The sequence below is a fragment of the Mixophyes fleayi genome, chromosome 8, assembly GCF_038048845.1.
Source record: "Mixophyes fleayi isolate aMixFle1 chromosome 8, aMixFle1.hap1, whole genome shotgun sequence".
Classification (NCBI taxonomy): Eukaryota; Metazoa; Chordata; class Amphibia; order Anura; family Limnodynastidae; genus Mixophyes; species Mixophyes fleayi.
In genome coordinates, this window is record NC_134409.1 from 130,669,022 (window position 1) to 130,684,636 (window position 15,615).

At 40.9% G+C, this 15,615-nt stretch overlaps 1 protein-coding gene across 1 annotated transcript in view; it reads left to right on the forward strand.

Moving 5' to 3' along the window:
* The window catches only part of LOC142099735 (sodium- and chloride-dependent creatine transporter 1-like), a 48,938-nt gene extending 40,172 nt beyond the window's left edge, over window positions 1-8,766 (forward strand). The window contains 1 exon segment of the mRNA XM_075183562.1: window positions 1,127-8,766. Within this exon segment, the coding sequence (XP_075039663.1) occupies window positions 1,127-1,270 (144 nt within the window). The 3' untranslated portion in view covers window positions 1,271-8,766.
* The last annotated feature ends 6,849 nt before the right edge of the window (window positions 8,767-15,615 follow it).

Sequence of the window (15,615 nt, forward strand, 5' to 3'; positions counted from 1 at the left end):
CCGGTATTAAAATACATCTTTATATAATCCCAAATGTATACGTAAATTGTCATAAACGTATTCTAACACTGTTAGGTATTAGAAGAAAAGTTAAACTTAACGTGTGTCTTATTCCGACCTCCGTACGGTAAAATGTTATGTGTTATCTGCCATAAAGCTGTGATATTTTACGATGCATGGAAGGTTTAAGTTGGCCATACACATTTGTGGTCAAATATGCTGTCATTGTTCAGGTCTTCTGTCCTTAACATGGCCGTAATAATATAATGCTACACTAAGAACACAGTATTACTGGGCCAAGTAGCAACATTTGGAGAGTGTCCGGCCATGCCAGTCCATGTCTTCCTGAAGCCCCCACTATGCTCTTCTGAACATGTGTGGGAGTCCGGAGCATGCGCAGTGAGGCCTGGTTTGGGGATGAGCCGCTCATGCACCATCCTGTGTGTACTCAGATGTACTCGCTCTACTCTACTGTGTATGCATGGGAGTGGGTGCCAAAACCGTCTCCGTTGTGCATGCACCACTCCCTTATAGTACTAAGTAGAGCAGAGTGGAGGCCTCGAGAGGCTGGTCCGGCATTGTCGAACCCTTCGCTCTTCTGGGACCTCACTCCCTGCCGTGGCTGCCGTTGACCACACCACCAATGATGACCGCCCCCTACGTTGCAACTAGGTCAGGCCCCGAGCTGTATACTGGGAGGATTATTACACATGAATAAGACTGGCAGGAGGATATTGGCAGGAGATAAGGAGATTATGAAACAGAGACAAGAACAATGACCCTCTAGTGCACGGCTAGATTTACGTGCAGAGTTAGATGTTTAAATTGTAATAGTACTTTAAATAAAAGTATATATTTAGTTACTATGGATAAAATTTTATTGTGCTTGTAGTATCAAATCATCCTTCTCTATAAAAGATACTTCTATTTTTTCACAATCATTTACTAAAATGGACTTATCCACCTCCGATACCTGTCTGGTGGGGGTTCCATCCCCTGGCGCTCACGTCCTCCGAGACCCCCACTTCCCCCCACACCAACAGAAGTGTATTTGTCCTTTACAACGTAAAAGTGTATTGTTCTGCGACTCATCTCTTTCCGTGATTACTTTATTTATCCTCTGCAGCGTTGGCAACATCTTACCACCCCGGTGTGGGGTCACCATCATCTGGAATACCTCACCCCCGAGGCGGAGACCAAGCTACTACCCCCCGACTCTGTGGTCATACTCGGCAAGGAGAAAGCCACCCTGTTCGAAACAGTGATCTAAGACGCCCACGCCGGTCGCCTGCCGGTTACACTGTTTTATATTATATGTTGTGCCAATCCGTCCATTCCTGATCTTATGTTTCTGTGCAGCTTTCCAAGAGGTGTCAGAGCCCGGGAGGTGGGGGTAGGGGGGGGGGTCTTCTACAGTACAAAAGGATCTATAAAACGTATTCTTCTCTGTCCTGATAAGAGGCAGTTCAGAAATATTCCAGTATCTTACCGTAATTGTATTCTTTGGCCTAGTCAATGATAAGCAGTGTTGATCCCCCCATAATGTATTATGTATTAGCAGAAAATTAAAGTGAGGACTTGTACAGTATTCTGTAGATCCCTGCATTCGGGACTCTTCCCAAGGCCCATTTTAAACCCTTAATTTTTAAAATTCATGAATTATTGGGAATACTTAGAGTCAAAGAGCAGCGGATAATGGATCCGTACCAGTGATCTGGCTCTTCAAAGGATTTCCCTAAAGTTTGACTTCATGTTCTCCTGCAACTCCATTGCTGTTTCTTGCTAGCTCCTTTCAGTGCTCTCCAGCCACGCATTTATATCATCAGAGAGCATTGTTTCTTTCCGTTGCCCTTGGACTCAACGTAGCTCTGTTGGGCTCTCTCCATTAGATACAAGTGTATTTATAGAGCAGCTTGGCGTTGTATCCCAAGTAAATAAAATCTGCCAGATAATATAAAGGCATGGCTAAAATGCACACAGGAGAAGCTAGAAAGAAAAAGGAATCTATGTAGTAAAAGTTGCATGAGAGCATGTACAAGCCAATCAATTAAAGTTATCTGAAAGTGGATATCCCCTTTAAGGATATACCTATCTTAAAATGTGGTTTTGTTGGGGAAGTATTATTTCTCAGGACTGCCTTTATGTACTGATGGCCTTAAAATGAGATTAAATTCTATAAATCATGTAAATATACATGCACCACAAAGCTGGCTCTGATGAGTTTCAAAATACCTTAAACCGTTCACCACAAGTGATCAGATGATGCATTGTGAGGTCACCAATGATTATTGATTATTAGATATACAGTATTTCTCCAATAGCAACGAGATATCAATCTGGTGATCTCTTTGTTTTCGGGTGTTACAATTTTCTGGCTGTAATGTGTAAGGACTAGAGTCTTCTGAAGATATTAACATTCTAGATGAAAATTTCAAAAGGCTTTAATCCTGCAGTATTTAAAACCCAACGTAGTGAGACGTTGCTCTACGTTCTGCAATAAATCTCATCTTCAAGGCAACGTAGTGTCTGATAGGCAATGATAAAGTCAAAAATAATATTAAACTGACCCATTTGACCTTGAAATAGAGTGCCCAACGCCAGCTTAGAACACAGGTTAAAGCTTACAGTATAGTGATTATGTATAATGGAATTAAAGGGCAACTCCCATAAAAACTAATTATAATTTCTCACATATAGGGGCTAATGCCAAGTGGGACGTTTGCTAGTTTTGGTGAAATCGTTTTGAATGCGAAGACAGTTGGTGTATGGCTATACAGATTTGCGTGATTCTTGCACTTACACCCTCCGGCGCCTGGGGAGGCAGGGCAGGGAAGAGTCGATCGAACGTTGGCAGAGTATGCAAATTAGAAGACATATGTTTTGCACCTGTTAAAGGGCAGGTGCAAATACTCGTTAATGTTGATGATTTGTCGGAAACCAGGTGCATATGCAGCCGATGCGGACGCATTTCGAGAAGTGTATGGGCTATTAAATACGCTATTTTTCCATGCTTGTTTTAAAGAGTCATTTACTTCCATTTTACAACCAACTCTACATCAGTCCCATCGCCTCTATAATTGATTATAGTTGTAGAATTAGCATTGCCCCCTCTCCCCCATATTGTGTTCTGGCTGCGATGTGAAAGCACAAGATTTTTGGTTTTCCTCTGCTTAACAACAAACGGACAGAACATTATCCTGGTCTTGTTATTATGTGATATATGTTATAAATCGCTATACATTACCACTCTATCACATGTAGCAGATAAAATTGATCAGAGGACGGCACCTTTTTGAACGTGAGTGTCCAGATCTGTCAAATAGTTCAAGAGACACAAATCCTGCGCTCTCCCCTGTTTTTCACATTACGGCCAGTGCCGGATAAAAGGAAGAGGTGAAGATCGTACTATAACACTAATGAGCTGTAAAGACTTTGATGGAGTGAGAAAATTAATTTTTAATGGGAGTTGAACTTTAATACATTTAATGCACTTTTGTGAGGGTGGAGGTATTAGCTGGTTGGTATAAAGAGAGAGTACTGTAATATGACACCATATTTTACACCGGTTGTGTGTTTAGCATGGATACAAAGTATCAACACATAACGACCTCTATTTTTTTTTTAATACAAATAAATTAAATCATCTGTTGGATTTGTGTTATAGCCACAAATACTCATATAGTAGTCTAGATTTATCAAATATAGTGGTAGTTTATCAAGAGATGTAAAGGTGTTGCCCATAGCAACCAATCAGAATCTAGCTATCATTTATCCAGTACATTCTAGAATAGTGATAGCTAGAATCTGATTGGTTGCTATGGGCAACACCCCCACTTTTCCTTTTTAGATAAATCTATCCCCTAATTTTCATCTTCTGATAACTTTTGGCAACTTACAAAGATAGAAAGATTAAAAGAAAATCAGGCAACACAATCCCACGGCCTATTGTCAGAGACTCCTAGCATACAAAGTGCTTCCCTGGTCTAAAGTGAGAAGCTGCCAAACATATATAGTATATAGAAACATACACATTTATAGACAGGAAAAAGTTCAACACTACTTTAATATTCAGTATGAAGCCAAACTGAAATATGTATATTCAGTGTATCAGTGTTAGACTGGTTTTAATTATTAATATGTAAACACTACACAACAGTATAACACTGTAAAGGTGGGAGTTGTCTACTTGATTTAAAATTGCATTCTGTATAGACAGGAAAAGCACCATCTAAATTGCTATAGTCAAAACCAAGTTTTACTATTACAAAACTAATATCTTGCATGTTAGTGACCATTGATCTGGATGTGTCTCATCTTTTTGAGCACTAAGGTTTCTCTTTGAAATGAGAACCCTACAATCTACATAAGTTTCAAAATAAGTGATATTTTTCATGTTAATACTAAGATATATGGATGACATCACCTTATGACAGTAAGTGGTCACGATGCTTAGTAGGTAGAAAGGAAAATCAGAGTACACCTATTTACAAACCAGGATACTTTAGGTAATATGCACAGAAGATGCCCCTGATATGTCCTGGCTATGCCCACGTCCCCAACCACGTACCCAACCACTAGATCATGCTGTGCAAATTGGTACCACATGCCCACTGTTTGCATCAGTAAAACGGGACGATTCCACTGAAAAAATAAATAGGACTACTGGGTGGTATATGCTGAGACCAGTCTAATGTTGAAAGTATGTGATCCTCAAACCTAGCAGTCCATGTTTTCCAGATCTCCTCAATAAAATACAGGTGAAGACATGAGCACCTGGTGAATCTTTTAGCATAATCTGTACACCGATATTCTTCACAGAGGATATCAGGAAAATCTGCCATTATATCAGAGACTTGCTGAAGGCATTTACACTCCACCAGACATCTCTTATCCAGGAATTGATAAATGGCAAGCCATGTTTTCTGGATATCTTGTACTGAGTAATCCCACTCTAAATGCATTTTGCCCATTTTTCCAGGGTGACTATTTGTCACCCATAAAAGTAGATTGCTGTTTTCAAAATCTTCACTTTGTCTCGAACAGGGATAAAACGTTTATGACCATACCATTTACTCCACTCATTTATAATAAATACATTATAACGGCTTTTTTTTTGAGTCTCAGAGACCGATGGAAACTAAAAGATCAGACCCTCAAAGTCTTTAATAAGGAACAGGTTTCTTAATTCTAATTTTTATATATATATTACAGATTACTCCCCCCAGACAACAAGGTTTAACATTGAGGAGTCTCAATGACGCTGGATCTGTTGTAATAACCGGTGGCATTTTATCCCGGGAGGGGATAATCATTTGAAATTTCTATTGGGTTTTACTGGTTGATGTTTTCAGGGAACACATTGCACAAAGTAAATAGAGAAAGCCAAGAAAAGGTTTTGTAGCCATGATTGACCCCCTCCACTAGCATCAAGGCCTCCATTCCTGGAGCCACCGTAGTGCAGGAAAACAACACCCTGTAGATCCTGTATTCCCATGATGCTCCAGGGTTCAGAGCCTGAATGTGAAATGATGATGTCATCATGGCTTGTCCAATCAAACGACAGGCTGTAAGCCCTGACGGATCATGGGACTGCAGGAGGAAGGGACGGTCATGGCACCTCTGTGGTTCTCTTAGACTGCAGTGATAGACAACCTGATATACTTCAAGCGACGCATGGTGCGGCCCGCTAACCTGCAAAAGGGCCCAATTACCCTTAATCTCAGTAATAAGTGAAAAATATACATTTAATAAAAAAAAAAACAGACACCTATCTGTAATAACATATCAGAAAACATTTTATACAAATGTTACAATTTATAATGTGATCCGCTATTATAAAAGTATTTTATACTGACAACTAGTAAACTACTTATTGGATATTATAATATTATTTTATGCCCCTACCCAATTTCTAGACAGTTATGCGTTAATGCAAATAATAGCCACCGTCTGTAGCCAACAGTGTGAATTGCGTTGCCCGGGTGACGACACAGAACATTGGAAATAACTGCACCCAGGGAGAAACACTATCTCATATCTCAGGGCAATAAAAACAACTACCTGCTGATATAGAGACAGGGATAAGAAGCACAGAGGAAAGCTTGAAAGGAAAAAGCAAAAACAATATATTTAGTTACAGGAGGGTGTCTCCAAGACATGAAATTCATTATAATCTGGAAACACCTTTTAAGACCATGTAATCTAGTTTCGTCTTTACTCCTGCCCCTAAAGCTGAAGTGATCACACAATTCTGCACTGTCATAAATGACAATTATATTATCATTGGTCACAGATATCCCTGATACTGAAAGAGGTCGCTCTGATGCAAAGAAATGAGTTTATTTTTGAATGGTACAGAATAGTATTTTTGTAGGCATAGATTTAAACAATCTGCAGTCTATACCTTATATATAAATATATATATAAATATATTCATCCTAAAGATACTGTAGCATTGTTACTCTTTTGTAACATTGTAGATCTGGAAGAGATTACCCGAGTTCTGGGTGTCACCTGACCTGATAGCCACTGGTGAAGCGATCACCTTTGCTGCCTTTAAATCCTAGCTCCGAAGCTGCACATCCTCTGCCGACCATTCTGTTTTTCCCACAGTCTCTTCATGTCTATTGCATTATTGTACCGGGCATCTATTCCAAGCTTTGCATGTGACCGATGTCTTTTGAGGGGCTTTATAAAGTGTCTTTGATGCATGTTAACTGTTCTGCCGACTGCAGTATTTCCATTCACTCTCATACTCGTGACCTTTAAAAAAAAAAAAAAAAAATACTTACAAAATATCCCGACGTTCAGGCGGATTCAGTAAATAATCGCAGTCTATTGTGTGTGCGGAACTGATTCACCTTAAAATGCAGCAAACAATTCAATGGGAACCAACAATCTTTATGCCTCAGTCAGGGACTGATTATCCAATAGGCTTTCTAGGCTGCAGCCTAGGGCGCAAGGCTTTTGGGGAGGGTGCACTTCCACAAAAAGTATGTTTCTGATTGGCTCACAAGTACTAGGAGAGGCGTGGCCTGTTAAATATGCACTGGCGTTAATACATGTCATGCAATGAGAAACCAACATATATCACCAGAGTGAGATTAAAAGGGTAAGGAAATCCAAAAACCGGTGACATTTTCCGGGCGTCTTCAGATTAGCGGTGAATCTAACACTAGAGCATATCTCAGAACTGTCCCGATTTTGGTGGGATAACCGATTTACTCTTTGCAAAAGGGGTGGAGCTTAACACCAAGGTGGGTGGAGTTTTGCACATATTTTGTGGGCAGAGTTTGGACAAAATGGAGACGGGGCTTATTTGGTACAAATCATGTACAATTACGAGCATGAAAAGAGCTCTCCCTTAACTAGCAGGAACAAGGAGATAAGTGAGCCAATCACAATGTACTTTTGATATATACATCCCAAGCAACAATACTCTCAATGAGACAAGATAACTCAACTCCAGCAGTATAGCTGCCAATTGTTCCAACCTTCGAGGTACATTCCAAGATTTTAAAGATTTGTCCCTGGAAATGTCCCTATTTTTCCAATATTGACCAAATGTATAGTACAACTTCAATAATTATATTTATAAGATGCAATGCTCAGCATGTATTGCTCTGTTCTTGGCTTTACAAGTTAATTGTTACTAAATATGATTATTTCAATTACAAAAAGATTACATAATATCCGTGTTCAGTGAACATGTCATGCTGGGTATTCTAGTGCAACAAAGTTGCCAAGACTGCATCTCATGGGAAATATATTTAAAATATAGATATAAAAATATTGGCAAGTATGCTACAATGTTTCAATGCCTCTTTGCTGTGCTTTGCATTTTTATCATTTTATAGATAACGGTTTCTGCAAAAACTCACACTAACACATATAGATGCGGTGTATAAACTGCTGCAATTCTAACCATGAGCCATAAGGTCCCCTGCCCAAACACTAACCCTGCTAGTACTAATTACTAGTTACTGCTTAGACTAGTCCTTCGTAGGCAGTTCTAGAACACTATTCATCACATTGGCTAACTTTGTGAAGATGCATCGAGGGACTGTAGGTGGCAGTAGAGAGCTTAAGGAACTCAAGTTTATATCTATATTTTCCAGACATTTTCTACTTACAGTATGTGGTTAATGACTACAAATGGTTATGCCGAGATCAAAGACTAAAGCTTCTCTGTTCTGCGTAAAATAGTAATTTTACTCCAGAGGTCATTCCTACTCCATCATGATGGATTTTTTTCTGTATATACAAAAAAATTGTCAACCTAATAAAATGAAGTAGCACTTAATTGATTTAACATTTTCTTTCTGTAAACTTTTCATTGGCATATCTCGCTGAGCTCAGTGGAAATGGTTACGTAGGATCCCATAGAGCGAGGATACAAATGCTGCAACGCTATGCACCAGACATAAAGCCTCTTGCTCAGTTAATTGAATGTGACTATGCCACTTGGTATCCTGGCTATGCAACGTGTCACCAATTTAGCCGGTGTGCCACCGATGTCGCTTGTAATAGAATCCATATGTGTTTTTTTTGTGTGCCAAATCTGTTCCTTGCACCGAATCGTGTACAGCACCCATGTGTAGTGTCCCCAGCCTGTCCCCTATGACCAGTGCGGTGTTCACACCTTATTGTTTTATGCCAATATAAATGAAGTATTTCTATAGGGTCTTATTTTTATGAGTAGACATCAACTGTATGAATAAGATAAGAAAACATTGCAATAAAAGTATTAAAAAACATGAATCAAAATATTATTTTGTACGTTTCTTTGTGGTGAAGTTTATTTGTTTCTTCTTTTAAGCCAAAGGGCAACCAACTCCGATCCTGGGGGCAGCGATTGGCGTCTGGAGGCTTTGCAGGGGCAAACGCAGGATTTGTAAAGGGGCGTTTCCACATCACGCCACCAGTGGGCGTAGCCAGCATGCATGGGGGCGTGGCTATAATATTAGACAGTGCTTGGCTGCTCTCCAACTCTTCCTATCCCTATAATATACATGGGCAATGCTGTATCCACTACTGTTAGGTGCACGCAGCTCTCCCTTTTCAAGCAGAGACGTGTGAAGCGGGAGCAGGGTCCAGCCACCTCAATTATACAGTGCCTCAGGCTTGAAGGGGGTTTCCAGGCACTAGAACCCCCCCCCCCCCTCGGTTTGCCTATGCTTTGGAAGAACAAAATGAAAATAATTGGGGGTAGAGATGGAGTAAGATAGCCATAGAGATATGTAGATCAGGAATGGGGTATTGCAAAAGCAAATCTAATTTGTACTAACAAGCTAAACAATACACATGAGATGATTAATATGTCGATACTTAAATAAACATGTCCACCATGCTCTGTATCAGTCCTCGCTCACAGGTTGCCATGTTAGGGGGGAGGGGCTTCTCTAAGTAAACAGTTCCATGATTGGCAGCTTGGCAGACTTGCTCGGCAGAAAAGCACATCGTGGATTGGTTGATTCAAACACAGGACCAGTGATGTCCCAGCGTGGGCTAGTGGTTAGAAAAGTCAATATTAAAAGGCAGTAAAAACATCAAATCTATGTAATAAACATTAGGGGTCATATTCAATTACGATTCGCGGCCGCGATTACGCCCGGTACCGCAACATTGTGGATTTCTGTGCGCACCCAATAGGGGTCCGCACAGAAATCTGCGTTATTGCGCTACTATAATGCCGCTTTATATGCGCAGCCTCGCGGAAACGCGGCCGCGAATCGGAATTGAATATTCCCCTAGGAATCTTATGAGTAATGATGTTGGAAGAGAATTAAGTTATATGACTGTTATCTATTTTAAAAGACAACCAGGGCCAAATTAACGGCCACATGGGCCTGGGGATTAAAATGACAAAGGGCCTATTGTGAGAAATGCCAATCTACCTACGATAAGGTCTTCCCCCCTTAAGGACACTTTGGTCTTATTCCTTCATGATAACTCAATGTTTCAGGCCATGCCATTATAAACTTATAATAATTTTTGTTAGAACATCTTTTGAAATGAATGTCTCATACTGTATCCGAACCCAATCTCCTCAAACCTTCCCCGTCTTCCCTCCTCCAATTTTAAACAAAAACAAAAAAAAAACAAAGGAGAAACACTACCTAACTTAGCGCTGAAAAAGTTAATGCTGGCTATGATAGAAAGATGTCAGAACACATCACAGCTTGCTGTGTATGGGGCTGCGTAGCAGCAGACCAATCAGAGTGCCCATGCTGACCCCTGTCCACCATTGGCACGTGAGCGCCAGAACTGGACCATGGAGCAATAGACGAAGGTGGCCTGCTCCGAAGAAACCACGTTTTCTTTTACATCATGCGGTCGGCCGGGTGCATGTGGGTTGTTCACCTGGGGAAGAGAGGGCACCAGGATGTACAATGGGAAGAAGGCAAGACGGTGGAGGCAGTGTGATGCTCTGGGCAATGTTCTGCTGGGAAACCTTGGGTCCTGGCATTCATGTGGATGTTACTTTGATATGTACCATCTACCACCAAGTACACCCCTTCATGGCAATGGTATTCCCTGATGGCAGTTTCAGCTGGATTATGCGCCCTGCCACACTGCTAAAATCGTTCATTAATTGTTTGAGGAACATGACAAAGAGTTCAGGGTGTTGAATTTGTCTCTCGTTGTACCGGCTGGTCAGGTATAATTGGGCAGCCTTGTTCTTCATATTCCACTCAGTGAACTGTGCCATATCTTTGCTGGGGATTGGAGAGCTACTAGCTGAGTAGCAGAAAGGAGTAAGATAACTCTGACCAGGTTTGATTACACAGGGAGTAGAGACTCTTTGTTTTTGCAGGTAAACTTCCTTTTAGAATCTTGGATGTTGCACTAGTCTCTGATGACATTAAGCAGTTAGGCTCATTGATGGCACTGAGAAAAGATGACAAACAAGCAGATTTGGTGAACTAGTACCCTGGTTCTCTACTGACAGCAATCGGAAGAGTTCTTGGTTTGAGTCCTAAGGCAGGATTCATATTTAGGCATTTGAATGTTCCATCAGGTGGTTTGACAACATTGAGAAAAACACTCTAGAAACATTGATGGCAAAAGCTACTTAGTTGTCTAGAAGCCCAGTACTCACCTGGCTATGATGGAGATGTCTAGAAGCCAGGTAATCATTTGGCTGTGATGGTGGAGCTTGTTAATTAAATCCCTAGGTGTGTTCTTTCTTACTACCATGAATGTTGTACCAGGCTGGTTTGTGACATTGAGAAAAATGCATGAGCTGCCCCAACAAGCCACCGCCAGTAATGGTAGAGTCCCAGGTTTGAATCTGCAGGAAGGTATCATTCTAGTACTTAGGATATTGCACATTCTTGGTGACATTTACAAAAGTCTCACCTCCTAAGGATACTGTAGAAGTCCTGGTTTATGTCCCCCCAGACAGCATTCTGTTAGTACCTTGGATGTTGCTCCAGGCTGGTTGATTACTTTGAGCATTTTCTCCCTATCATGCCATACTTAGCAAACAAGGTGGCTCTGTAGACTAATGTCCAGGTTCTTTGTTCAGCTAATAGTGGAGTCTCTGGTTTGAACCCCAAGACAGGCTTCTTTTAATTTCCTTGCCTGATGCACCAAGATGAATTATGCCACTCAGTAAAACCACTTGTACAAACTCAAGCTGGCTCAGAGGACTAGTAGCCTGGTCCTCTGCTTGTAAATATTGTGGAGGTCCTAGTTCAAATCCCCAAACAGATGTAGATTTTGTACCTTGGATTTTACACCTGGCTTGTTGAAAACATTGAGAAAAGTGTGCCTCTTGCTTACACCCTATGTGGCTCAGATGACTAGTAGCCAAGTAAACTCTGTACATGAAATGACTGAGGTCCTGGTTCAACTCCCTTGTTGTATATGGGTTGGTGTACTTGGCTGGTTCATGACATTGAGAAGAGTCTTCTTACCTGAAGGATGATCTGTCTTTATCACATTGAGGACATAAGTTAGTGGGCAACCAGTAAAGTGCACAACTAACAGCAAAGTTCCTATCAACATTGAATAAAAGAGTAATCTAGTGGCAAGTTAATAATGTAAGGAAGAGTTCACTTTTACAAACTTTGGCTGTTGTAGATACAACAGCCAAGTTTATTAAAGAATGCTAGACAAACAATTTAACACATCATCACTACCAGGAAAGAACCCAATAACCAGCCCCCACTGAGCAAGCTGATGGCAGAGGAAAGACCATCACACCTGTCTGGGGATTTGAACTGGGACCTCCTGCATCACAGTCAGCAATCATGGCCATTGGCCAACTGAGCCAGTACATGATGATGTGAGCAGCAGTGAGACTTTTATCAATGTCATCAAGGGGCCTGGAGCAAAAGCAAAGGTGCATTAAATGTTATCTGGTTGGGGATTCAAACCAGGGAATCCATATAAATTGTAAACAGATCTCCTATCTACTGCGCCACCAAGGTAGAACATTTGTTGATGATATTTAGAGACTTTTCTCATGGACTTCATCAATCCTGTTGCATCATGAAATGTGCTAAAAAGGAAGCCACTCGGAATTCAAAGCAGGGCCTCTACTATGACTGTCCATGGGCACCTCACTACTAGTCTACTAAGATAACTTATACTTCTCTCAATGTCTTCAATCAGCTGCTGCAACATTCAATTTACTAAAATGAAAGCAGACAGAGGATTCAAACCAGAGACTTCTTTATCACTGCAAGTAAATAACCCAGCTGCAAGCCTGCTGAGCCACTGCTTCCATAGGGTTGCTGATGGACTTTTCTCACTGTCTTCAATCAGCTGCTGCAATATTCAATTTACTAAAATGAAACCAAACAAGGGATTCAAACCAGAGCCTCCTCTATCACTGCTAGTAAAGAACCTGGCTACTTACCTACTGAGCCATTTCTTTCTTTGAGCATTTGGAAGACTTTTATCACTGTTTTCATTCAGGAACATTGTATCAGGAATGGGTCATATTTCTGAACTACAAGTCCCAGCAAACTCAATAAACCTCTGTTTGACCATCAGTGCAGAGAGTCCAGCCACTACTGGAGTCCTCTATTTCTCTTACTGCAAAAGCCTTTGGTATCTGATTATCTTATATTTCTACATGTCCAGAAACAAACCATACGCCAGAGAGTGCAGCAGCATTCAATTCATCTACGAATGCAAAGGACTCTACTACAGACTATGATTTAATGGGCAGAACTGGGCGGAGAAAGGGCGTATGCACGTAGTCATTGTACAGTAAGTGCGTGCCAAGCTCCAGTTCACGCTTTCGGCATCTCTGAGGACCGTGGTTTTCTGTCGTATCTCTTACACCAGCTGCAGGTCAGGTGTAACTGCTGAGTGATAGTGATGACGGCTGTGTATGCTGCTAGAACATGTGTTTGCAATCAGGAGCAACTGTAAAAATGTATATTATGTACAGTAGACATTAATAACTTCATGATAAATGTATTTTATGGAGAGAAACATTTTTTTTTTTTATGTTTTGTCCGGCAACGCAGGGCAGTCAGGCGCGTGCGCCAAAATACTTAACAGCCTGCATGCTGATTTATTAACCAGCCATTTAATCAATCTCCACCTGAGTCTTTTTACAGGGCAAAGCCCTGGTTGGCCAGCATTAGTATTTGAGGCAGGGAGGGCTTAGCCTCCATGCCAGTTATAGCACTTACTACCCTGTTTGCTGACCTGCTCCTGTCCTGTTCCTGTTAATCCCAGTGCCTGTGGATACTCTGCTACTTTTCTATTGGATCTCCTGTTGTGACCTTCTGGCTGTACTTGGACCCTGCCTGCTTGCCTGTGACCCTGACCTTTGGCGTGTTATCTGACCATCCTGTTTGCTAGTGACCCCTGACCTTAGCCTTCGTCTGGCCATCCGCTACCATCTGCCCAGCCTCCTGGCCAGTCCCAAACAGCATGTCGATCCATGTGTACACACTATACACATTTTACTGTCAGATCTGTGCTCTTCATCTGTCATATCCATCAGCTGAAAAGATGCTGACTCTGCACACTCCATAGAGATCTATGGACACTGCCGGTCCTGAGTGCATACACACTGCAGGATTGGAACAACATCGTTCCATCGTTTATAGAGATTTATAGTCCATTTATAAAATGAAACGATACCCTGTGCTTTGGTACGATAAACATGATCCTGGAAATGAACACGCTAACGTGATATCGGATCTAACAATCGTTTATCTTGTGATTGGCACGATAATCTGTTGAAAAACCTGTAGTGTGTACCCAGCCTTAGTCCTGAGTGCAATACTACAATTAGTCACAACCTGCCCTAATCATGGTACTTAAGTATTGATCCTTACTTTTAATAGTCCCCTTTTTTTTATTCATTTCAGAGACTTATTCCAAAGCACTTTATAACTGCTCTGCAGAGACGTTTTAATTGCTCTTCAAAACATACTTGCAAGTTGGTGTTTTTTCTCCCTTTCAGTGACGTATTTACAAACCACCGAATATGTTGTTTCAGACATAAGCTGGTATATGAATACATTAATACAAAACATTACCCAGAACACGACATGCGATCATTCTGTAACTTCATTACAACAACCACATTGACCTTAGATTTGCCCTTCTTGGGAATCTTTGGCTTTGCTTAAATTACAATTCAGATGCTCATTTTAAAGCTGTAGACACAACTCATTCCTTTACTCTTCGTTTTCCTTTCCCTATTAATTTATTTTTAAGGTAATATAATGTATCAAGCTCAAATGTCCCTTCTAAGCGAGATTGTTGGCCAGATTATGTCTGGTGCACCAGAGCCTTCCAATATAATTGGAGGTACAGGACAAGCAGATTATTTAGCAAGACGTTGTTAGTTGATTGGCAAGATAAGGAATTTTCTGTACATATAAATAGCTTTATATTTCAGATATTTACTTAATTATAGTATCTTACAGTAAGCTCTTCATTATTTTAACCTACTGAACTGTAAATTCTTCACTGAATATTCATTGTCCTGTTTCATCCACACAACTACACATTACTGTCTATAGGGGACAAAGGATTCCGAGCACTAAGGAAGTAACGACAGCCTGCAGTCCTGCATTTGACCTGTCAACGCGTGGTGGCGCTGTGCCACTACAGTATTATTTATCTATATATTAACAGCATAAGTACGACTTTTATGAGCGACTTATTTCTATGATGCCGCTGTCTGAGCAGGGCACATCAAACTTAAAGGTATTGGTCTGTAGATTTGCAGATAAATATTGGGGTTGTAATCGGTTGCACCGTATATCCCATCCTCGTTGCCGTAAAGTGTCATAGGCATTAATCATGCTTGAGGGAAATCTCATCAAGGAGTTAACTCTTTTCTGCAGGAACAGAGTACCCATTGTTATGTTCGTCTAGTCGCTATTCAATGAAAATTGTCCACTTCGAATAGTGTGGTTCCAACTCACAAAGTGAGCAGCAAACGTATCTTCCCCGCCGAAAAGCTGGTTCACACTGGTCTATTTGCATTACACACCCAATACCATTCTGATCATTAATTCTCTATCATCCATAACTCGCATACGCAAGGTGCGATCTCTTAGCCGATAGGAACGGATCTCTGAGGATAAATAGGGGATTAGAATGATACTAAACATGATGTTTCCTGTATCC